Genomic DNA, 26,637 nt, shown 5'->3' with positions numbered 1-26,637 from the left:
AAAAAAAAAAAAAACATCCAAAAAGCATTTTAGAAACGTAACACCACTTACATAAATTTAGTTGTTAACATTATTGTTTTACAATCATAACTATTTTACCTAATACAATTAATTTCAAAGAATTCTTCTACCCTATATATACAGTTATCGGTTAATATTTTTTGTACTTTTCTTTTGAATTCTAAAAAGGGCAGTTGCCTTAAAGACAGAGGGAGAGCATTGTGAAACTTAACTGACATGTAGTAGAAGGTTTTTTGTGTCTTCTTGTAATTACATCTAAACAATCCTAAACAATCCCTATTTCTGGTTTGATAGGCATGTGAACACCCTAACTCCTCATAAATGTGAATGTTCTCTTTTATATAGAGTAGGCATTGGAATACAAAGATAGCAGGAGCTGTCATAATACCTAGTCTAACAAAACTTAACTTACAGTGGCCACGGCTTGGAAGACCACACATTAATCTTACACATATTTTTTGCATTTTTAATAACCTTTTTATTGAAGGCTGATGACCCCAAAGTAAGGTACCATAGCTTAAGTGACTGTGTATCTGTGCATAATAAACAGTTTTTAGAACCTTCAAGCTTACACACAATCTTAACCTACGGATTAAATAAACCCCTTTGCTAACCCTGGATTCAACTCTACTGATATGATCCTCCCATTCCAAATGATGATCTATTAAGAATCCCAAAAAGGTGACAGAATTCTTTTCATGCCCTGTATTATGATTATTACTATAATATGTAAGTTCCAAGTTTTGGATCTTATCAGTGTTTATACAAAGCAAGTTAGCAGTACACCAGTCCTGTACAATATCGGAAGTAGATTTTAATGAGGACCTTAAAAGATTATTGGAATCAGAGTTCAAACAGATATTGATATCATCAGCAAATAGGTAACTACTGACCAAGGGTGTTGAAATGTTATATGGCAAATCATTTATGTAAATAATAAAAAGAATAGAACTTTTAACATACAATACAATTGTATAATATTGAATAAAAAGCTCTGCCACCAATTTGCACCGTCAGTCTTTATCATCAGCACAACGAACATCTAAAACTGAGCATGAAAATACCACAGTACACAAAAACAAACCCTTTTATCATAGAGGATATTCACGTCATCTGCTAAGTTGGAGGTTATTTCGTGTTCGTCGTAGTCTTATTAGCAGAAAATGAAAGCATCATTTGTATGTCGAGCAAGAAATGTCTTTCACAAAGTACAACATGGGAGATTATTTTCATGTTAGTAATGTTTTTATTTGCTATCATTGCTTTTCAAGAAATTTAGAAATCTTTTGTAAGAACTGCGTGCTCATGGTGTACAAAATACGATGTATATATTTACGTTTTTCTCGTGTTGTTTACGATGGGGATAAGGGTCTGCATCCGTTGTCGGACAAGATGTGAAGGAAAGCAAGTATACTGAGAAGGAATCATATTTTGGTCATGAAAATCCGGTAAATGTTTACAATCCTTCGGACACCTATAACTTCTGAGTTTCGTAAATTTTTGACATTCGTACTTACCTATCAGGGTTAATATGCGATAACGCCCGGACACCTTTCACTCATTTATTTCCTGAATTTTTCCACTGGTACTTACCTATTTTGCCTTGCGGAACATTCTTTAAGGTGAAGTTATGCCTTTTTGGATAAAATACTGTCAACTTTTCATATTACGATTGATTATTTGTCTTACTTGTTCCGCTTCTGTAATAGACAATATGGCGTGCACTCGTAATGGATCATCGCACGTCATAACGCCCCAGCTTGTGTTTTTATCGATTTGCAGCGCGCAAGCAGTGTTAGAACTTTCATGACGGAAAATTACGTACTATTTCGATTTTTCATGTTTACCTCCACAAACCATGCACGTTAGCCCCAAAAAACATCCACGGGTAGCCCCAAAATCCATCCATGGGTAGCCCCACAAACCATTGATGTTAGCCCCAAAAACCATTCACGGATAGCCCCACAAACAATTCACACAAGATTAGGTTAGGTTTCATTATCACCCATTTCACACCTAAATTCATCGAAAAAAGAAAGTGCGGCGAACATAGTTAAAAATAGAAATTTTCGTAAAAAGAAGGCACATTTGGAAACACTGCAGAGATCGCGTGACTTTCAACGCTCTCACCATCTGCACGCACACAATGGAAACAACGGCGTAATGTGGCAGGCAATGCCAATTTCTTACGTAAAAAGTGATAAATTCATGTTCGGCAGCATTAAACTACGAAGTTTTTACTTTCCGTGAAAGAAAATACCTCCAAGAATGTCCATAATGCTAAAGAAACTCATTTCACTAAGTACTTTCTCCTGTAAATTTGAAGAAATCCGTCCGGACGATATCGCATATTTACCCCTACTGCTCCGCAGAACATTCCGTGAATGGTTTTTGGGGCTATCCATCCCGGAATCGGTGCGAAATTTAAACCAAAAAATTATTTTCGTTTGAAATTTTTGACTCAAATTTCCCACCGATTCCGGGCTCTGCCCCTGGGGTAATTGACCTACCGCCCCCAACCGCTAACGTGGCCCCGCCTCCTCTCCACTCCAGCTCCCCGGCTTTTTCTATAGACTCCCTGTTAGAGGCATGTTAGAAATTGGCCGGAGTCGCCTGCCCCCAAATGAGCCCCAAACTTTTAAATTTGAAGAAATCCATTTCCAGGATACGGAAAACTTACCTGAATTTCACACAAAACACCTTCTCGATGTTAGACAATACTACAGGAACTTATTACGGTAAGTAGTTTCTTCTGTAGAAATGAAGAAATCTGTCCGAAGGATAGTAAACTAGTACAAGGGTGAATTGGTTGTGATTTAGAAATTACAGACAGACAGATGTTGTAACATACGCTAAAAACATAGGCACACGAAGTGGAGTTATTAATGTGAGAACCTTCCTCATTTTCCAAAGGAAACTAAGGCCCAAGTTCCGATTGTTTAATTTCGAATGAATCACAGTACACAGGATTTTTTTACGTGGTTCGGTTTCTATTTATGTCTGTTTAACACATGCTTCAAAGCTTTAGCTGTTACTGCATCTTGTTCGGAGGATTTTTCCCTTACATACACTTTTATATGATTTTTGTTTTGTTTTGTTTGTTTGTTTGCAAGCAGCCATTCGGTAACAGTTTGTTATATCGGAGACACATTAAAATCGGAGGTACTACTTCCGTTGAGTCAAAATACTTATAACTCACTTATTTCGTCCTTTTTAACATTGCTACTTACTGATTCTGCATTGCGGAACATTCTATAAGGTGTAATTATGAATTTCTCACGAAAATAATTTCAATTTTTTATGTTACGAGTAATTATTGTTGTTTGTTTTCTTCACTTGCGTGACACACAATATGGCGCGAGTGTTCTGGATCATCGAGCGTCATGCTTGTGTTTTGTCGATTTGGAGTGGTTATGCAGTAGTGTTTCCAACCTTCGAAACAAAAAAAATACCTACTAATACTTAAAATTTGGGGTCGTATAACCATTCACGAATAGGCCCCGCAAACCATTTACGGTAAGGTTAGATTACGTTAGGTTAGGCAGACATAGTTAGAATTTGGGGTCTTAACAGAAAAATGCCCCACATAGCCCCAAAAACCATTCACGCATAGCCCCAGAAACCATTCACGGAAGGTTAGGTTCAGTTAGGTTAGGCAAACAGTTAAAATTTGGGGTCATATTTGGTTTTTTCATCTTCTTGCAAAACAACGGCATGTTTGGAAACACTGACAGGGGGTTACATCATGAAACGCATGGAACATCCGCTTCATATACAGGAAGTACATGGAAGCAACAGCAATTGCCATATTTTTATACATAAAACATGAATTACCGCTAAAAAGATGAAACGATGACAGAAAATACATTCGGGAACATCATCAATGCTACAGAAAGTGATTCGCGTAAGTAGTTTCTTCTGTAAAAATGAAGAAATCCGTTTTGACTAACCGAAAGTGTTACCAAATCTGATATTTTGTGTTTTGCATGGTTCGTACTTACCAATTGTGTATTGCGGAACATAGTTCAGGGTACCATTATGCTTTTACACGAAAACAAACACAATTTTTCACATAGAGAGTAGTATTTGTTATTCCTTTTTTCACTTCCGTAACACACAATATGGTGGGCAGAGGTTGACTACCGCTGTAGATATACAGTGTTTCCAACCTTCTTCACCAAAAAATACCTACTACGTGTTCGTCACGTGTGCAAATTGTACATTATGCACGGGTAGCTGACGGATAGCCCCACGAACATTTCCGATAAGGTTAGGTTTGGTTAGGTTAGGCAAGCATAGTTAAAAAAAAAAAGTTTGAAACACTGACAGGGGGTTACATCATCAAACGTATGCAGCATCCGGTTCACGTAGCGAAAGCAATGTCGTGTGTGTGTGTCGGTGAGATATTTCTCTTTGAAAAATACATGATTTCCCGGTCAAATAGATTCCACGATGAAAGAAATTACCTCGACGAACGTTGGAAACCTTAGAGAAACTCATTTCCGTAAGTAGTTTCTTCTGTAAAAATGAAGAAATGTATCTTCGATATAACGAACTGTTACCAGCCATTCTATTGCTGTCATCTCGGATTTGGGTTACCACTGTTATCTATTTTATGTGTCTGGGGTGCGAAATGGCATTACGTCACAAAATGCTTTCATTGTTAGGTTGGGTGGGTCAGGTTTAGGGCTCTTAGCATTAAAATATCATCCCTGAATGCTTCCAACATTTGATCACATAAAATGTGGTTTCAAGCACAAGACTGCCTTCTAGCCTCGCATGAATATCCTGTAAAACTCCCATGTCTGAGACAACCGGAAACCAAGAATGGCTGCTCGCTTCAAAGTGTGGATGCTCGCATAAGCTACTGTTCAAATCATAATTTCTCCTGTAAATACTGCTTAGTTGAGATTTTAACTGTGCTAATTAGTTTCTCCAAGTTTCAAACTGACTTCAGCATTCTTAAGTGCTTCCTAATTCTCCTTTAAAACTTACGAAAAATCAATAAACATTTGGAACCATTACCAAAGATAAGGTTAAAAATCATTAAACATTTGGAACCATTACAAAAAATATTTTTTCTGATCATTAATATATAACCGTATCTGTTTTTCGAAAATAGTTTGCAAGGTTTTATCAATAGTGGTGCGGATAATTGGGCTATCGTCGTTAGCTAGTATATCTAAAGTGAAATGTGGTGCAATAAACCGCAAGCTTTTTTTCTGATTAAATTTAATCTGTAAATTAATCAGCTGCTTGTAATAATTATTTTGCTCCATTTTTGTATTTACAGTTAAATTCAATGTAATTTTTGTTTGACAGTTGACCTCCTTTAGTAAATTTCTCTATGAATGATCATAATCGTAATGAAGCAAACATATCCATGTTACAAATAAATCTTATGCAGGATTCAAGCCCAAGGTTTTATGAATATGGTTATTCAAAGCACTTCCCACGGTAATTCTTGATTGTGCACATTGATTGTTATTATCACTAATACTGTTATTTTAATACAAATAAAACAAGCAAAGGAGATTTTCACTGGTGATGTTTCAGCTTTATTTATGACTAGGAAACGGATTCTTAGGTGCTAAAAGAAGAATTATTAATTAATAATAATTTTATGAAATAACTAGTTTTAGATGCATTTTTGTATACAAGGCACTATTTTCAGTGCAATGAATTCTATTATTTGATTATATAAAAGTTACAATCACCTGGTTGATATCCAGAGAAAACCTCTTCATCATTCTTCAAGATACAATCGGTCCAATACAAAATCTTTATCATATTTTGAAGTACTGCACCACCATATATTTTTTAGTGTTCTCCATGGTGAATTTCTTCCAGTCGTCTGTGATTGATTCAGTTTGTATTTTAAGTCTACCTCATGCACAGTAAAAGAGTTATTAGGACTGGACCTACATTTTAAAGTGGGATCCGAACCACTTGTGCCTCCACCAGTTATTGAACCTGGGACCCCTTAGGGTTCATACCAGAAACTACAAGTGCCCTAGCATAGTGGCTGTTCATCAAGGAGAGAAGACCACTGCTAGCCTGCCTTCAGTTTGAGTTGTAAAGGGTCCCAGTTCAGCCCCTGGTGGAGACACATTGCACAGTGATTTGGGTCCACGTTAAACTGCAATTTCATTTCCTGTTAGCATATCTGAGCATGAAGTGGAGGTATCTAATGTTATTCCAAGGTAAGTTTGTTTGCGAAGCCAAGAAAACGCAACAGAAAATGAGCGGCATTGATTTTCTTGATGTAAGTGTGCAACTATTTACTCCAGCTTTTGGCAACTGCAGTGGGCTGGGGACATACCTCTGCCATTTTCTTTGTAAATGGATGGCCCGCTTTAATCTGAAGAAGTAGGTATGGTAGTGTTCTGTTGCTTGTCAGCTGATTCAGTCTTGTTCACTTGTGGAGTCATGGTCTTTAGTGATGGAAGATCTTCAACTACCTCTGCCTCTACTTCATTTAGATCTTCCTTCAACCAACCAGTAATAACAACTTCACAACTGGGTTCATTCACATTAACATGTACTCGAGAACTCATAGTGTATCAAAGACAACGTTTATACATCTCACGAGATCCGGTTCTTTAAATCGATACTAGTTGGTAGCTGAAGGTAGAAGGGAAAGGGTAGCTCTGCTAAGTAAAGTTTGTTCTAAGAAACCACACCCCATGAGTTAGAGGCCAGTTTTTGCATGTCATGTTGCAAGTTTTATTTTTAAAGTAAATAAAATTTCTTCCAGGTTCAGGAAGGCACGATTCTCGTTCATTAATTGGATTTGTTGGGCTTGGCAACATGGGTTCTCCAATGGCACATAATCTACTAAGTAAGGTTGGTTGAAGAGAAATCATAATTGCTATGTATTTATATATATTTTAGTATTTGGCTCAACTTCTGATTGCTGGATGCTAATCTCTTCAATATGCAGATGCCTGTTCTAAATCATATAAATCGACTAAATGATTAAAATGCACATACTAATAAGACATAAACTTTTACTACATTTGTCTTGGGACTTTACTGTCCCGTATATTTCCACATAAATGTTTTATAGCGAATGGTCATTTATTGGCTGTTCCCTAGGAAACAGACTATACTTGTTCTTTTATGCTTTACGGAATTTAACTTTAAGTTGATATAGTATTTCTGCAGTTCCTTCTGTTTTTATCTAACACATATATATATAATTTTTAAACTGAAACACTGCAAGCAGTCAGAATGTACAAGAGTGATATTATTTGGAAAGAAATTTTTATTACTGCTTCCCATTATATAGAACCAACATATTTATGTTGTGCAAATTTAAAATATTATTTTATTAATTTCCAAACTTTCACTCTTCTTTTCTTTCCATACAGCTTTCACCTTTATGTGAAATTGTTGTTTAGTGTAACATAGCTGAGAAATGTTGACTCTCTTCCATGAACTTCTTTTCATGTTTTTGTGAAGTTTGGATTGCATTTTCACTTCCCTTTTGTTTTTTTGGTTGTGTGTGTTATTATTGCACAGTAAGAAGAAAATATTGTAAACACGATAGAAACTTTCTTATTTTAATATGTTAAAAGTATTGGTAAATATGCGATATCGCCTGAACAGATTTCTTCAAATTTACAGGAAAAATTACTTACTGAAAACTTCACCGTAGAATGCTGCAGAACAAGAAATAATCACTTTTTATGTAAGGAACTTTCATTTTCTGTAAATTGACAACATTATGCCGTTGTTTCCATTATGTACCTGCAGATTGAGTGAGTGTCGAAAGTCACGTGGTCTCGCCAGTGTTTCCAAACGTGCCTTTTTCCTACGATTTTTTTTTAACTATGCTAACCTAACCCAACCTAACCTAACCTTGCCGGAAATGGTTCGTGGGGCTATCAGTCAATGGTTCGTGGGGCTATCCGTCAATCCGTCTGGTTTTTGGGGCTATCGTGAATGGTTTTTTGGGGCTATTCGTCAATGGTTTGTGATGACATAATGAACACGAAAGTAGGTATTTTTCGGTTAAGAAGGTTGAAACACTGCATGCCCACTCCAAATCGACAAAACACAAGCATGACACACGATGATCCATGACGAGTGCACGCCATATTGTCTGTTACCCAAGTGGAACAAGGAAGACAAATAATGACTCGTAATATGAAAAGTTGACACTATTTTATGGAAAAAGGCATAACTTTACCTTAAAGAATCTTCCGCAATGCAGAATAGGTAAGTATCAATGCTAAAATTAACGAAATAAACGAGTGAGAGGTGTTCGGGCAATATCGCATAATTACCAAAGTATTGTAGCTGGCATCCATTGCAAAGTGTTTGTATAACATCCTCAAGTTAAAATATCTTAGCCACCTAAGTTGTTTTCATCCATAAGTAGTGTGCATAAATAGAGATTCGAACCCAATGGGAAGGCCAAAAATGGTCATACACAACATAAAAGGTGTCAAAGGATGACCAAGTTTTTACTTTGGGAAATATACTGTATTAGGTATACATACTTCATATGTTTATTGGTCAGTCTACTTCATCAACTGTTATTCATTTTCTTGTGGCTGTGAATGGTTCAGTCCCAACACAGTGCTAGACTGTTTTATTTTCCTCTCTATACATTTTTCATCATCATGATTATTATTATTACGTTAATATTCTTTGCTGTAGGGGCATGCCATAATAGCATATGATGTCTTCCCTGAGTCAATGGCTGCAGTACAAGAGGTGGGAGCACAGCTCGGACAGAATCCAGCTGATATAGCTCAGAAGGCTGATCGCATCATTACAATGTTGCCAGATAACAAAACTGTCCTAGAAGTATATTTGGGTGGAAATGGAATATTCCAGTAAGTCACTAACATCATCAGTTACCTAATATTTTTTTTTTACTACATTTAATCTTTTAATGTATATGTTGTTTTTGAATACAGTATTCTCACATAATGGAGCAACAACTTTTTTTTTTATTGTTACAAAGTGTGTGTTTTGAAAGAGAGGTAGAATGCATGTGGAAGTTGATATTTTCTTTACACTGTAACATCCTAGTTAACTGTTAACAGGTTTTCTTCTGTTGTCAGGTTTAATTTTGGGCATTAATTAAAACAGGAGATAAATGGTAGTACTTTGTAAAATATGTTGCAATAATTTTTGTTAAAATCAAAATATCCAAAATGCTAAAAGCAATTATATGGTATTTATTATATTGTAGTCAAATAAGAATAGATGACAAAACATTTTAAAAATAGTAATTACATGTAGATCAAATGAAAAATGGCAAATGCAGCGTTCTGTCTTAATTAGCTCACTTCTATAATTTTTATTAATTAATTAAATATGGTGAAAATTCGGTAATATGTCAAATTCATAAATTAATTGGTTTAATAAGGAATAAAGAAGAAATCCCTCAACAGTGGAAAGAATCCATAATTGTTCCTGTGTTTAAAAAAGGTGATAAAATGAACTTCTATAATTACCATGGAATTTCTCTATTCTCAACAACGTATAAAATATTATCTAACATTCTTTTAACAAGACTAACCCCATATGCTAATGAAATTATAGGTGATTATTAATGTGGATTTAAACGTAACAGATCAACTACAGATCAAATTTTTCACATCAGACAGACACTTGAAAAAAAGTGGGAATATAATCAAAATGTCCATCAGCTATTCATTGATTTCAAAAAAGCATATGATTCAGTCAAAAGAGATAAATTACAGCGGCGTGCATTCGGGATACGCAAGGTACGCACTGCGTACCCACAACACAGTAAGAAAAAATAAACATTTTTTCGTCTTCCCCGAACATGAAAATTCAACAATTATCGCTTCGAAAGCAGTTCCACTGCAAGAAATTCCGATTTCCGCATGAACACGCTGCTGCCTTCCTGAAGGCAGTCCCGAATGATCCCGATTGTTTACTTCGGCACCCACCCGATTGCGTTCCTGCCGATTTCCGCAGAAAGACACTGTTTCTTCTGCTTGGTACCCTAGAAATTCGGAAGGTAACCCCATTGCCTCATATCAGCCCCAGCATTTTTCTGGAATGCTTAGCTTACTAGCATTTAGAAGCCACACGTAGATAGATCACTGTTGGGTTGCAATAAAAATACATTATAAAAAATGATTGTTGATGCAGGAATCAGAGAGGAGGGCAAGAATATGTAGTAGTGGAAGATCATATTTAATATACGCGTAAACTATCACATATAAAATATTTATGTGAGGTTAAAGTTACACTAGCAAGTTTTTTTTTTTTCGTATAGGGAGATGAGGACCAGAATTGACTGTCACTGTGTCGAGGGGAAAATATGTGAACATTTTGCAAGTTTAGCACAGTTCTCAGAGTATGAGAGTATCTGTTTATCTCCTTTCGGGATCAACATTTCCTTTGAGTTCCATAGCATGGGTGTTGATTGTTGACCTGGTGATATGAATGAATGGTAAAAGAAAAACATAATAAAACACAATGCTTACAATGGGATTTGAATGAGCCCCTCTCCCTCCCGCCAGACATTGCAAAGTGATGTACGGTAGTTTAGCTTTTGAAGTGTTCTGGGATGTATGCTGACGTATTTTCTACTTGTCCTTAATTATCTCCCTTCTACAAAATACTTTGTCGACTGGCAACTCCGATTCATTCGTCCACAAGAATGCGTGGTTTTCGGGCATAGCGGGACCGGACACAACGTACCGTGGGAGGTTGACTTTTGCTTTCTTCTGTCGTGTGAAATTTGCAGCGAGTGTTTCGTTCATATTATTTACATTACAGAATCTCTATTGTTTGTCGGTGATGTGAAGTGATAAAATAGGGGGACCGGGAGTTATTGATGACATTCTGGAGAAGGGATTTTCGGAATTTACGAAAAAAGTGTAAACAATCCGAAATGGAAGGTCTGTTCCTGAGTTGGAAGAATTGTTTCAGGCAGGAGTTTTGAAGGATGGTAATCAGTGTATTAGGCATTTTGATTTTTGAGAAAAAAACGGCCGGTTCAAATCCGGGAACTTTTCTAACGATGGAAGCGGCCCCGGCGCCCACCCAGCGTCGGATAACATGGGTACCTGCGGAAACCCTGGGGGGTAAAGGCGGTCAGGGGCGTGATGCTGATCACATCACCCCCACTCACGACCGGATCAAGAAAGTGTGGGTCGTTACCCCCACACCCCCTATACGCCTTCATGGCGTGGTGCTAAGCACAGGGGAGCACTTTACCTTTTTTGAGAAGAAGAAAAAATATCTCTACAGAGTGATTGACTGAGTATAAAAACAGTGAAACTTTATTGTTGGCCTTAATCGTTGGTTTCCTCTGCGAAAGGTGTTGTGAAATAGTAGAGGATAATGAAATTTATCAAATTTATTCCATGAAATTTGAAACGACTGAAAATGATTGTGCCATTTCCTTACCATTCAATGTTCATCGCACTGCATGAAGGAAATAATCGAAGTTGAATTGTTGGACTCTACGTAGCTATCAGAATATATCAGAATATATTTGCGAATATAAAATATGATACATATATTTTACCTCGTTACATTTGGATATTGATACAAGGATGAGAAATTTCCCATTATAAAATTGTAGAAAGAAGTTATTTTCTGAATAACATGATGACCGGGGGGGTTTCTGGCCCCCATAATCCATTTCGGTTGGCCCATGTTGCGTACCCTAGTTTAAATGTCACCGCACGCCAGTGATAAATTATATAATATATTAGTCAAGTTTGGAATACATAAGAAGCTTGTTAATATGATAAAAGTATGCACAAGTGAAACAGAAAGTGAAATTCGTGTGGGTATTAATGTGTCTGACAAATTTACAATTCATGATGGGTTAAAACAAGGAGATGCATTATGAACCTTCAGGTTTATGAAGGCTAGAGAGTTAGTTAGTTAGCTATAAGTTTTATTATTATGCATCTTCATATAGGGATAATTTTTTTGTTGATTCAAGAAAATGGTTGTACGAGGTGTGGCAATAAAGTTTCCGGACTCTTGCTGTAACTTTTTTATTGAAAAGAAACAGACAATCGAAATATTGTACCCTTCAATGTAGTCCCTTTCCCGATCCCTACCCCGCTCCACGAGGATCTCCCACTGTTAGAAGCAGTGTTGCAGGTCATTTTCTAATATGCTGTTAAGGAGTCGCGTCGCTTTGGCTTTCACCGCGTCCACAGACTCGAACCGGGATCCTTTTAGTGCAGATTTTACTTTTGGGAAGAGGAAAAAGTCACACGAGGCTAGGTCCAGCTAGTACAGTGGATATTCCAACACTGGAATGTTGGGTTTTACCAAAAACTTCTTCACAGATAGCACGTTGAGAATTGGCACGTTGTCCTGATGAAGAATGCATGAGCCATTCTTCCACATGTCTGGTCTCCTTTTTCTCACCCATTCACGAAGGATCCCCAAAACATTCTTATGATACTACTGATGGACAGTCTGACCTTCAGGCACCCAATCAACGACAAATTTTAGCAACCTACTCGATAATGACTTGAGTTTTCGAAGAGCTAGGGCGGCATGATCGAGGATCGTCCCCGATGTCTTCTCTACCCTCTTTAAACTTCTAAAACCACTCGAAAACTCGTGTGCGAAATAAACACTGATCCCCACAAATTTCTTTCAACTAATTGTAAGTTTCCGTGGCAGATTTCCCAATTTTTGTGACATTAACACATTGTTCCACTTTCGAACTTAACATGATTCCGACAGAGCTCAGATGCACAGTCCGCTTCTAACAAATGCTACAGCCAGACTGTTCCACGCATGTGCGTAAAAGTTTGTGCGCAGGCAGAGGATAGTCCACAGGTCAGTATCCTACCCAGCTCTTTGTTATCGACCTGACCTGAAATGAATAAGAAAATCAATCCGGAAACTTTATTGCCACACCTCGTATATCTGTTGTGTAGATGATCTGTGAAATTACCAGATCAAGTGGCAAAGTTTGTCTTCTTTATGCTCTGGCTAATCAGGACTGAACCCATGGTGTGAAGTGGGATCCGAACCACAGTAGGATGCACCTCCACCAGGAAACTAACCCAGTGACCTTGATTACAAGATGACAGATCTGTCATCACTTGCTATCAGAGATGATCCACTCTGCCTTTACACTGAAAACAGAGGAGAACGATGCTACTTGAAATGCGTGGAAAAAGTGATACAACAAGCTAATTCAATGTTTCTGTTTTAAAATGACCATTAAAAATTAGCATTACTAGGATTGTTACAAAATTGGTGGAAAATTCTTAACATCTTGAGAACAATTGTCCGTTGCTCATTTAAAACATGCACTCATCTTCATGATTAGCCAAAAGTGGCTGAAAAGAGAAGTAAAATAAATCAAATCAATCAGAATATGCACTCCATACCTTCTCTTGTTTGTTGGTTGATTTTATTTAAAGTCCACTTTATGCACCGTAAGGCTAATCAGGATTGGACCTACAGTTTAAAGTGGGATCCGAACCACTATGTGCCTCCACCGTGTATCGAAACGATACCTTCTCTTCTTTTTGCTTGTCTGAAACCACATTCTCATAGAAAATGATTTGTTATCAGTATCATCAGATGACCCATCCCTTGGTGCGATTATCCAATTGGTATGAATAAGTGCCTTGGTTAAATCAACCAACCAGGAATTGTTTCCAAATAATAATAAAAAAAAACCTTTGCAGTAACTTGTCTCAGCATAGCAACATTGCAGCAGCATAAATGTAACCCAACAGTCAATGTAACATTTAAAAAGAGCTTTTTCTTTTCCATACAGATCTGTAAATCCTGGAACACTTCTAATAGATAGCAGCACTGTTGATCCAGCAATTTCAAGGCAGGTGGCTTCCAAGATAGAAGAGAAAGGGGCTGTGTTTCTAGATGCCCCTGTGTCGGGAGGTATGTCTAGAAATGCATACATAGACAATAAGAATGTGAACATTTCATTGACGTAGATAAAATTAGTGGTAGTTTTACTTAAAGATTGGCTATATGTCAGAGGGCCATAAGTGCTATTGTTTTTTGTTGGCTTTTTTAAAAAATATATGCCATGCATTAAGCATTACAAATAGAGATATGAAACTTTGTCATATCATAACTGAAAGTTTCTAGAATCTGCAGGTAGAAGAACCTCAGAATTTTCTCACTTGTGTTTATGCCTCTATGTCAGATAAACAATGATGTGCCTGTTATGTAGTGCTTTCACAATTCTGTTATTTTAATATTATTAGGGGTGGATTTATATGCACTAAAAAGTCCAAAATATGCTTTAGAAATCTCTCAAACCTATCCTAAAATTGTATATTATGGTCTGAAGTATGCTTTATGACTCCACCTGATACCCTGTGGCATGTCAATTCCCACACAATTTCAAGACCTGAAGGAATTTCCATCTGCAGTTGGTTGGCTTATATAATTTATGAACATGGATAATGAGAAATTTTTGCATTTCAATTATTGTATTTTGAGAATACAGGCTGTTTACAAAGGAGAAAATGGAGGTTAAAGTAAATTCCTTTCAAGTGTAGGTCTATATGCAGCATTCTCAAGAACTAAACATTTGCAGTCAAAAGGGAGAATGCCCTCTAATCTACCCCCTTCAAGTACCACCCAGACACATATACACACAGATTTTCAAAGAAAATGTGGTATCGTCAGCTAGTTAACCAATAAAGCCACCAATGCTGCTGTTGCTTGCACTTGGCTACATGGCTCATTTTCTTTAGACGTTGCTAATGAAACAAGAATAATTTACACATTTGGATGTTGTGGATTCATACTAGTGCCCACAGTCAGGCAATATAGGCTACTTCTGACACAAAGAACAAAAAGCATAAGAGCCAAACTTGAAGCGAAAGATTGAATTAAAATTACTTCCAGTATAGCACGCGAAGCTCGGAGATGCATTTATATGCACTTAAAACCTTCAGCAGAGTAAGAAGAAGAAGAAGAAAACAATCCACTCCCTAAAGCCTGACCGGCCAAAGAATGAACTTCACGAAACCCAGACTTTTCGCCTCAACTTATGCTAGTTTCAAGGGGGCAAAAGCAGTGTTGCTACGTACCTGATTTTTGTCCAGTCATACACAACACTTTGTACTGTCAACGTACACCCTTCACTTGCATTCCAGGGAGAGGCAGGAAATAGGAGAACCATTAGCTTGCTACACGGTGGCAACCACTAGGCTTCGCCTTGTTGAAGGTGCCACCTGTTTCGAAAACGACTCGAAACAAAATATTTCTCCTCACCATGGCAACTGGACAAAGCTGATTGGTTCAGCAGTTCGTCTGACCCTCCCTGGCTCTCGACAGAAAAGACAAAAATAGAATTTTCAAGTTCGTTCTTTCGCCGAACAAGCGTTACTTACTATCCTTTTAACTGTAACACCAAAATTCACATATTAATGTTTTATTTTTACATAATTAGGGTAATGTTCGGTTTCAGTTTCTAAGACATAATTTATCATCTGGTATGTACATTTAACAATGATGGGAAATGTTATTAATTTATTCATGAAATTTTTGTCATTTAACAGAATAACAAGTATAATATTAATTCCATAAATATGATCACACAGCAATTGTGTATCCAATTGAAACTTTTAGTATACAGAAAGGTAAAATAAGATGAGAACAATTATCCTTGTGGAAATGTGTGTTGAAATATTGATGGATACTAAACCTCTTGAGTCAGCACATGAATCTTGTGGCTGTGATACTTTACTAGATATGAGTGTTTCAACTTTGTTATTTAATACAGTGGAACATCGATGTTACGTTTTTTGGAGACCGAGATGAAAACACTTAAAATATGGTTTTTTTTTTTCTCTATTGAGACCATCAAGATTGTACACTGCTCGCCATTAAAATTGCAACACCCAGAAGGAAATGAGATAGAAACACGAAACTTGGCAAATATGTAGTTCATAATAAGATAAGAAAATGATTACAGTTAGAGCTTGGTGGTGTGACATGTGACACGTAGAACATGGTTGCATAACCCCAAGGAGCTAGTAGCATGTACAGCCTCCACGGGCGGCAATAACTGCTGCAACACGGCGAGGCATGGACAGAATGAGTCTATCGATGTCTGCTTGCGGTAAGGCATCCCAAGCGGCTTCCACACGGTGCCAGAGGTCTTCAACATTACGTGCCGGAAACCTGAGTTGGGCCAGCCGGCGACCCACCATGGACCAGACATGTTCAATTGGCGACATATCCGGCGAACGTGCTGGCCAAGGAAGCAGGGGCACGTGGTTAGCTTCCATAAATGCGAGGACATTCCTTGCAACATGGGGGCGCACGTTATCCTGTTGAAAAGTGGCATTATGCAGTGCATGGATTAATGGGACAGCAACAGGGGTGAGAACCTGTGTGATGTACCGTTGGCTGTTCAATGTCCCTTGAATGCGTACGAGATGCGAACGAACAGCTATGGCGATGGCACCCCATACCATGATACCCAATGAAGGCCCTGTGTGATGATACATGATGCAGGCGTCATGAAGCCTAGTGCCATGGTGCCGCCACACGCGTGTACGTCCATTATGATGTTGTATACAGAAGCGGGATTCATCAGAGAACACTACAGCATTCCACTCCGCCATCCATGCACGACGGTCTTGGCACCATCGCAGATGCAAACTCCTATGCTCTAGCGCCAGAGGAATCCGCAACAGTGGGCGCCGGGAAAAAATTCCCCGGTTCGCCAAACGACGAAGCATGGTTCGTGGGGACACTGGACGTTGTAAAACATCCCGTACTTCATGCACAATCCTCGTTGACGTGGCCATTCTGTCTGTAAGGGCCATGCGTATCAGACGTCTGTCCTCTCGTTTCGTCGTCCGACGCGGACGTTGTGAACCTCTACGTCGCTCTACAGTGCCTTCCTGGACCCACTGGTTCCATACACGGATCAGTGGATGCATTCCATACTACACGGGCACCGATCTCACGGTAGGATAATCTGCATTCACTGTATGCAACAATTCGGCCGCGATCGAACTGGGAAACCTGCTGGAATCGCTGCCGTATTCGACGACGTGGCATTGCTGACCGATTTTAACACACTACACTCACGACCATGCACTTTCACTGCTCTTCTGCACCTATCTGACCTGCTACAGGTACCACTTATCAGATGGTGTGGCAGGCGCACATGACGGCCTTGAACACCTAATCATTTCCTTGTGCACCTCTCCTCTACACACTGTGCACATTTCGTCCAATTCCGATTACTCCTTCTGGGTGTTGCATTTTTAATGGCGAGCAGTTTATAATGAGGGAAAATGTCAAACTGGGGATTGTAAAATTGGGGTTCTACTGTATACATTATCATAAAACTACTTCCAAACTATCTTTTTGTTGTGAAGGCCACAGGTTCCTTTCATTACAACAGTGTGATTAACATAATGGTTGAAATAAGCATTACACATTAAGTCAACTGTTTACTAAAGTAGACTTAATCACCAACTCAATCAATCAATCTTCCTTGTTTGCCTTTCCTTTCCTTGGATTTCATCTTATCATTCTGGTCATGCTTTTTATAGCTCTTAAACATCATGTCATTTTTTTCTCCTAACCTAATTTGCCATCTTAAACTAAAAGTTCACTGCTCCACACATACTTAGGTTCTTGTTCTTTGTTGTTATTTTGCAAATTTTTCAATGTTATTTTTATCACTTATTGATATGATATGATTTATTTGCATCCAAGGACTACAATTTTGTACAAGTAGATACATCTGTAGTATAGGACATGTCAAATAGAAGTACATGATAATAAAGTTTGGTAATTTTAACATAAGATACACATGCATATATATTGGTGTATTATAACCTTTGCATATAAAGATATTATACTTGACAATTTCAGTTTGGATATGCAACAGCAAGCTCTGCATGTGTGGTAACTAACCATACCTTTTAACGTTTATTCTGCTCACACATAGTAGTATAGAATATGGCAAATAGAAGTACATGATAGTAAAGTTTGGTAATTTTAACATAAGATACACACATATATATTGGTGTATTATAACCTTTGCATCTAAAGATATTATACTTGACAATTTCAGTTTGGATGTGCAACAGCAAGCTCTGCATGTATGGTAACTAACCATACCTTTTAACATTTATTCTGATTACACATACACGACCTTGAGTCCTTCATACTCTTGAAAAGTTCTGAAAATCATGTCTCACTCAGAGTTTTGTATGCTTTGAGTGGTTTCAAGTAGATGAAACATTTTCTTGTGTTACTTTCGCATACATATGTTTAACATCATTATTGTATGAATGTGAAAACTTCTTCCTTTCTGTATACATTGGTTTCTTGTTACATTACATTACATACCTGAGGACACCAGTTACATTGTTGTAGGTATAAATGCAGCAAAGGCAGGTTCCTTGACATTCATGGTAGGAGGGAACAAGCAGGAGTTTGAGGCTGCACAGAAGCTGTTGTACGCAATGGGGAAGAACGTGATACATTGTGGTGGTGTGGGGTGTGGACAGGCATCAAAGATATGCAACAACATGCTTTTGGCCATCTCCATGATAGGCACGGCAGAAGCTATGAATTTAGGAATCAGGTAGTGCAATCTTTGTTTCCTTTGTTGTGGGCTTAGTACATTGTTGTTCCTGTCATTGTCCAAAAAAGTTTTTCTGTTCGTTTGTGCTGTTTGTGTTATAAGCCATATTTGTGTACATCTGTTTATGGTTGGAATAGAATGTTTAACACACAGGGTATGTTCCTTCGAATCAGCCATATTACCACCTGCTTCATAATAATATAATAAAAAATACAGCATTGCCTGTAGTGATTTAAAAATGTAAATTCAATATTTTGACTTGAAGCATCAAAGGCAGAAGTTTGCGCTGTTACCATGCCAGAGCACAACCCTGTGTGTTCGAAGGTTTAAGATAAAGATGTGGTTGTAGAGTTGATCTTTGTAATCCATGTGATACAAACTGACAGTATTTACTCGAAAGGTTAGGGACAATGATTCTATGCCCCTGTCTGATGCTCGAACTTGACAACACAGCCCGGTTGATGTTGCCAAACAGTGCACAGGAACCAGCGACTTTTCTTGAGCCAGGCAAGATGCCATTTTAAGCCACTTGGAAGGATATCACATCCCATTGATATCCCTGATATTAGAATAAATTGTATGCCCTTCATTTGTCGCAATCACTCTTGACTCATGAATATTTTTCATCTTGGATGACTTGATCACCAATAATGACATTTTTCAAGAAATATTTTTAACCACTACAGGACAGGAATGTATTTTTTATTATACATGATATGCATTATACTCTTGTTTCCCAGTGGTAATTGAATATGTTCTATCACAGTCAATTGTGAAGAATTTTAAATTTGTATTATTCTCAGCGAACATGATCTCTCACCAAAATCATTGTTACTGATTACCTTCTAATTCACACATTGTCTTTCTACAATAAATAATAATTAATCAAGCATACAATTTGACATGAGTGTATGTTTTCTTTGTTTCCATTATTGTGGTATCACGTTAAAATTATTCTGGATTTTTTTTTTCAACTTATCAAAGCATTATTGAAAATTTGAGCCTTAACCAGGATTGAACTAGAAGCCGTTGGCATTCTATATCAATGTTCTATCACTGAGTATCAAGTCAATCTCTGGGCTCCCCACAATTTCCATCACTAAGGCAAAAAGTTCAACTGCTTTCCGTGATAATGCCTCTAACTGCCTATCAATTAATTCCATAGTCAGAAAGATAATCACATAACATCTCTCATGATTAAAGAAGCGAATGCGATTGTATAAGACATTTTCTGTGTTAAAACAAATTTCAGAAATATATAATTGATAGAAGTAATATTACTTATCAGAATATGATGAATTATGATATATCCATCAATATTTTTTTTGTGGTAATATCTTATAATATATGTATATATCATTCTATGTAGGCTTGGTTTGGATCCGAAGACATTGGCGAAAATCATGAATGCAAGTACAGGCCGTTGCTGGTCAAGTGCTGAGTACAATCCAGTTCCTGGTGTAATGGAGAATGTTCCAGCTTCTAATAATTATGAGGTATATTTTTTCACATCTTCGATACCCGGTGGAGGCACAAGTGGTTCGGATCCCACTTTAAACTGTAGGCCCAGTCCCGATTAGCCTTACTGTGCATAAAGTGGACTTAAAACACCAATTCAAACCAAAATATTTTTTTCACATCAAACATCTGGTATATTGTTTGATGATGTTACTGTTACATCATGCTTTATTGGCACACAGGTGCAACACACCTAAGAAAAATGGTTCCAGGAAGGCCTGACAAGCCTACCATACCAGTGGCTTTACTGCATCCAGCTACAGGGATGATTACTCTAAAACCTCCTTTATCTGAATGTTATGGCACAATAACAATTTTTTAGCCCTTTTCAATAGTTAAAGAGTATAATAGCATATAGAATCACTTATGTATGGTATTAAATATTGATTATAATAACGGAAGAAATGCTTTTGTATATTTTTAAAGTTTACTGAAAATAATTTGGATGAATCAAATTTTCAGATAAATATGTTATAGATAAACGAGTTTTTCAGTGTGTATCAAGAAGGTGGGTCTATCTACTGACCTGGAAGTTCTCTATCTGTAGCAAAAGATTAAGTGTAAATCAATACATGTGAGATGTTCACGAAGCATAACCAATGTTAGTGTACTATCTTTTTGCCATTTTTATTTATTGAAAATGAATTAGCTATTATTGGCCCGTAATCACTTCCCATCTAATGTAAAATTTTAAAAAAGGAAGAGCCTTCTGTGTTTTAAAATTGTTTACTATTAACTAGTGTTTAAATGGAACAGTTTCATTACAGAAGTCTTGTATCACTTTCTTACAGGGAGGTTTTGGCACAAAGCTGATGACCAAAGACCTTGGCATTGCACAGGATTCAGCCACAAGGTCAGCGTCTTCCATTCCTCTGGGATCTCTGGCTCACCAGATCTACAGACTGATGGTCACCAAAGGCTTTGCATCCAAAGATTTCTCTTCTGTGTTTCAGTTCATTCGGGAGGACACGAACAGAGATCCAGAATAAAATAAGTCATGTTGTGATAATGCCAATTCTTGAAATGACAAGGAAATCAAATGCTTGGGGATCTTGTAGGGAGTGTTCTTGAGAATAGCATCATGTTAATCTTGAGTGGTTAGTAAAGTTACACCATTTACGCGGGAGTATTTACACACGAAAATGCATTCCTTTTACATGTGATAATATACATTCTCCTCCTCATGATGTCTAAAGCTAAAAATAAATTCCATATTAACATAGTAAGTTGCAGCCACCTTGCCTTTCATGTCTAAAAAAGTATCACTCTTTCCTTGATGTGAATTTTGATGTGCAAAATTCAGTAATCACCTATCCAAGTTATCTAAATCTGGCAGAACATGAGATAACATAAGAGTAAGGGAGCTTTCAGACCGAAGTGACAAGTTACACATGTCACTTGGGAGTGAACCCTCAGTAATCCATGCAACCTTTCGAACTGAAGCAACACGATGTCACTTGGACCGGGCCAATGACAGTCATCATGTTGCCTCGGTATGTTGTTCACACATCACAGTGGATCCTTGCTTCTAGACTGAAGGGGCCCATGTCGCTTGAGTGTGAAATCTCCCTTAACCCATCCGCTTACCATTTAAATGCCAATTTTTTTGCCATGAAATACCATTTAAATTTGGCTATCTCCCGTGAAGGTTGCACAGCAAGATAAGATGTCAAATAGTGTTTAAACTATCCAAGCAATTTACGTGAAAATTTTATATATTGAAGTGGAAGTATAGTAATAAGTATGCACATATGCAGTTTACTTGAAAGATAATTAGAAACTCACCTAATAAATTTGATCACACACATCGTTGCATTCCATTTCCATTCCCCAACCTTTTATATTTTTCCTGCCACAGCCACCTCTTCCTCACTTTCACTACATTCTTCAATTTCACTAACATAAAATGAACCCCCGTGTTCATCTCCCCCTTCCAAAATCCACATTTTCCTTTTCATCGCTATCGAAAAGCAACTTTTCAATCGCAGAATCATCTACAACATTCTTATGTAACATGTTTGCAAGACGTAACAAATGAAGGTTTGTTTACATGAGAAATTACTGAACAAAACACGCTTGAAATGGTATGAAAAACTTAGCAGCACAAACATACAGGCTGTCGATTCGACGACTAGGTAAGCAGATGGGTTAAGGATTCTCCACTGCACATGACATCTGAAATTATGTGATCACCCCTGGCAACATCCAAAACTAACACACAAATCTTAAACAAAACCCAGCAGGCAACAGCTGAAAACAAATTATCAATAATCTGCCTTTGATAACTCTTTGTTCCTGTGTACAAAATGCTACAAACATTAGTCTATTCTCTCACCTTGTAGTGCTATAATGTAATAGATTATAGTTCATTCATACATGGGAGTGAAGAATTTACTGTTTTTACTGTTGAAGGGTTGTTCCAATATTTGTACTGTTGTTACTTATGTTATTCAAATTAATTTCTGCAAATTACAAGCTGGTAAATGAATGCAAATGTTGGTTGCGTATGAGGGAAATGAACTTAAGCACCATATGCTAATATAATTTAAATCTAGATTCTCCTCATGTTAACAACTGACTTTTGTTATTTTTTGGTAGGAGTTAAATATAAATACCAGTTGTTACTTTTCCTCCCCCCATAATAACATGAAAAAAAGTAAGGAAACTGCAGATTTAAGGATGCATTTGGTAATATAGTATGTCCAGCTTAAAAGTATAATAAAAGAAAAAATAATAACTTTTAAGTTTATTAAGATATTTCCGTACAGTTATCTTGTATGTATAGAATAACTCAAAAAGTTTTTTTACATGCCTAATACACCTCGATATGTTCACCATTAGTAGCACGACAGATGTCCAACCTATATTCAAGCTCTGCACATGTGTTGTACAGCATTACTGTGGTTACATTTCAGATTGCACCACAAATGCAACGTCGTAGATCACTTAGGTCACAATCTCATGCTTAGAGTTTACAAAACTCCACCAAAAAAAAAAAAGATAAGTGGAGTAATGTTCGTAGTAATCTCCAGTGTACCAAACAAGAGTTCGTAATCTTCCGTATCTAGGATGTCACATCTGAAATGTGACCCCAGTAATGCTGCAGAGTTTGAGTATAGGTTGGACATCTGTCGTGCTACTAATGGTGCACATATCGAGGTGTATTAGGCATGTAAAAAAAACTTTTTGATTTATTCTACACATACAAGAAAACTGTATGGTTATATCTCAATAAACTTAAAAGTTATTAATTTTGCTTTTATTATACTTTTAAGCCGGATACACTGTATATCATGAAATGAATTGAGTCTTCCACATTCACATGCGTTAAGAATAAAGTTGTTATACATCTGACATTATATTTTGTAAAATGATGTACTAATATTTTATTAGTGGATTTCATATTCATTCCATGCCTTTTTTATAAAAATATTTTGTAGTTTCAAAGGGCAAAACTGTTAAAAATTGTGCAGCTGTTTGTGCATAGCAATAAACTTTACTTCCATGCACTACCTATAAAGAAATAAAGACTTGAATTAACTTTTCCAATGGACCTGCCATTTGCTTTTTACAGGTAACATTTAACATCATATACTTGACTTAAGAGTTCACATAACTTTTTTACTTATATGCGTTGGTGTGCCATAAGTTATTGTATGTAACAGTTCAGTTCAATGCAATATTTTGTGAATAAAGTTGGTTACTTAAGCAACTGATACTGACAACTTACAACTGACGGAATCTCATTTGTGTGAATATTTATGCAGACACAAGGTAAGGTGAGGTTCAAAAGTACTTAGTCTAATGGAGTCAATTGGTGATGTTTTGCAGTGCATGGATTTAAATGTACAGTTTTACGTGTAGCAGCTGTGGACCAATTGTCAACAGTTACTTGCTCATTTGATGAATCATGGTAAACTCAATTGCATATTTCATACAATATTGGTGCAAAATTAAGCGAAATTTCGTATTTTGCATCACTTCCAGGATAGACTGCAAAAGTGTTGGATGGCATTTTTGTAGACTCTGTGAAAGACCAAAGCACCAATAAAATTCAGCCAATACTGTCAGATGACAATACATCAGTATCAGCTCAACCCTATTAATCATACTTTATACATCTAACCAGAACATTAAATCAATTGAGCACTGATGCTACTAAAAAGAATAAAAATACCAGTCATTTGTCAAGAGAGATAGTACTAGGTGATCGCACAAAGGTTTGATAAATTTTTTTACATTTTTTTCTGTCCCCCCCCTGCTCCAACTAATAGAAGAAAAGAGATGTACAAATTCTTCAATCTTATCACAGGTACCTATCTCCATGGATACCTAACTTCTAAAACAACTTTCAGTGAGGATGTGATGAAATTTTCAGATATTTTTTCCCCCCCTAGCAAAACCACACACAATTGCTAGAAATGACCTGAAAGAAACATGGATGTTTTGACCTCCAGGCTAGGTACTTTTTAACCTCGCCTCATCACTGATATTGCCTTCTGCAATATATTACACCCAAATTTGTTGCTTTCTGAATGACTTTTTTTTTTTTTTTTTACATAAAGCAAACTATTTTTATATGCTTTTGTTTTGCAAATGAAATATACTTGTAATAAAGGGTAAGCATAATGATGTGGAAATATATATTTTTTATTTTATCCACTAGCATCTAATCTCTTTACCTATTAACATTCCTTAGTGAAAATACATAGGTGGAAAATACTCCATTTCACACTATGCAAATATGGATCGAGAGGCTGCATTGGAAATAATCTGTTCAAATGTAACAGTTGGGCTGAAAAGTTCATAGGCTGACTCATAGATGGCGTTACTAGAATTAAATCCATGTGATTTTTACTTAGTACTAACCTTCAAAAGATACGTGTATAAATTTCACAGCTGCCAGATAATTAGTTCGTGAGATATAGCATTGTGAGTGAAGCAGCTTTTGTTATTGTGAAAAAATGGATAAAAAAGAATTTCGTGTGTTAATAAAGCATTGCTTTTTGGCGAAAAAAAATACTGTTGAAGCCAAGGCTTGGCTTGATAAACATTATTCGGACTCTGCACCAGGAAAATCAACCGTTGAGAAGTGGTTTGCTAAATTTAAACGAGGCGAAATGAGCATCGAAGACGATGCACGCAGTGGACGCCCCAAAGAGGCTGTTACCGACGAAAAGATCAAAAAAGTCCACAAAATAATTTTAAATGATCGTAAAGTGAAGTTGATCGAGATAGCTGAGACTTTAAAAATATCAAAGGAACATGTTGGACATATTGTGCATGAATATTTGAACATGCGAAAGCTGTGTGCAAAATGGGTGCCGCGGGTGATCACAATCGATCAAAAGCAACAAAGTTTTGATGATTCGGAGCAATGTTTAGCGATATTCAACCATAATAAACACGAATTTTTCCGTCGATATATTACAATGGATGAAACATGGCTCCATAACTACACGCCAGAGTCCAATCGACAGTCAGCCGAGTGGAGTGCACGTGATGAACCGAATCCAAAGCGTGGAAAGACGCAACAGTCAGCTGGCAAGGTTATGGCATCAGTATTCTGGGATGCGCATGGTATATTCATCGATTACCTCAAAAAGGGCCAGACCATCAACAGCGATTATTACATAGCATTGTTGGAGCGTTTAAAGGATGAAATCACGAAAAAACGGCCCCATTTGAAGAAGAAAAAAGTGCTGTTTCAAGACAATGCACCGTGTCACAAATCAATGAAAACGATGGCAAAATTATATGAATTAGACTACGAATTGCTTCCCCATCCACCATATTCTCCAGATCTGGCCCCCAGTGACTTTTTCCTGTTTGCAGACCTTAAAAGAATGCTCGCTGGAAAGAAATTTAGCACTGATGAAGAGGTAATCGCCGAAACTGAGGCCTATTTTGAGGCTAAAGAGAAATCATACCAAAAAATTGTATGACCGCTATAATCGTTGTATCGCCCGCAAAGGCAACTATATTGAATAATAAAATCGAATTTTGTCAAAAAAATATTTTTTACTATGTTAGCCTACGAACTTTTCAGCCCAACTGTTATTCACCAATACTGGCCAATAGCTATAAAGTCTTGGAAGTCCAGTGTTTTATTTTACTGTTATTGAATTTGGTACCTTATGATAAAACAAGAAGACTTTGATTTATACTACTGTGTATTATCTATCATATGTATATACGCATACTCTGTGTGATCAGAAGTATCTGGACACTTGCCTGAAAATGAAGTACAAGTTTGGGCTGCCCTCCATCGGGAACACTGGCAGTCAATAAGGTGTTGACCCACCCTTAGACTTGATGACAGCCTTCATTCTCGCAGGCATACTTTCAATCAGGTGGCAGAAAGTTTCCTGGGGAATGGAAGCCCATTCCTCGCAGAGTGCCAAAATGAGAAGAGGTGTCTGTGTGGTCTAGCACAAAGTTGATGTTCCAAAACATCCCAGAGATGTTCTATGGGATTCAAATCAGGACTCTGCACAGGCCAGTCAATTAGTGGGACG

At 37.2% G+C, this 26,637-nt stretch overlaps 1 protein-coding gene across 2 annotated transcripts; it reads left to right on the top strand.

Annotated features, from left to right (window-relative positions):
- The first annotated feature begins 1,118 nt into the window (after positions 1–1,118).
- LOC146004497 (3-hydroxyisobutyrate dehydrogenase, mitochondrial) lies at positions 1,119–23,083 on the top strand. 2 transcript variants are annotated; one of them, XM_083143360.1, is made up of 7 exons: positions 1,119–1,254; positions 6,779–6,867; positions 8,689–8,867; positions 13,787–13,908; positions 18,391–18,601; positions 19,971–20,097; positions 20,911–23,083. In XM_083143360.1, exons 1-7 carry the CDS (start codon positions 1,185–1,187, stop codon positions 21,106–21,108), a joined length of 996 nt encoding a protein of 331 aa, XP_082999486.1. In that variant the 5' UTR covers positions 1,119–1,184; the 3' UTR covers positions 21,109–23,083. The 2 variants fall into 2 exon arrangements, with proteins under 2 accessions (XP_082999486.1, XP_082999487.1); XM_083143361.1 differs by lacking the exon at positions 1,119–1,254 and adding an exon at positions 1,364–1,469.
- The last annotated feature ends 3,554 nt before the right edge of the window (positions 23,084–26,637 follow it).

The sequence above is a fragment of the Lepisma saccharinum genome, chromosome 21, assembly GCF_977018435.1.
Source record: "Lepisma saccharinum chromosome 21, izLepSacc3.1, whole genome shotgun sequence".
Taxonomy (NCBI): Eukaryota; Metazoa; Arthropoda; class Insecta; order Zygentoma; family Lepismatidae; genus Lepisma; species Lepisma saccharinum.
Note: the sequence above shows the minus strand (reverse complement) of the source record. Positions and strands in the feature narration are given on the sequence as shown.

Excerpts from the sequence above, each read along its gene's own strand:
- LOC146004497 (XM_083143360.1), top strand. The coding sequence starts at position 1,185 with ATGAAAGCATCATTTGTATGTCGAGCAAGAAATGTCTTTCACAAAGTA. Across the intron at positions 8,868-13,786 it reads GGTGGAAATGGAATATTCCA|ATCTGTAAATCCTGGAACAC; the intron begins GTAAGTCACTAA and ends TTTTCCATACAG. Across the intron at positions 18,602-19,970 it reads GCTATGAATTTAGGAATCAG|GCTTGGTTTGGATCCGAAGA; the intron begins GTAGTGCAATCT and ends CATTCTATGTAG.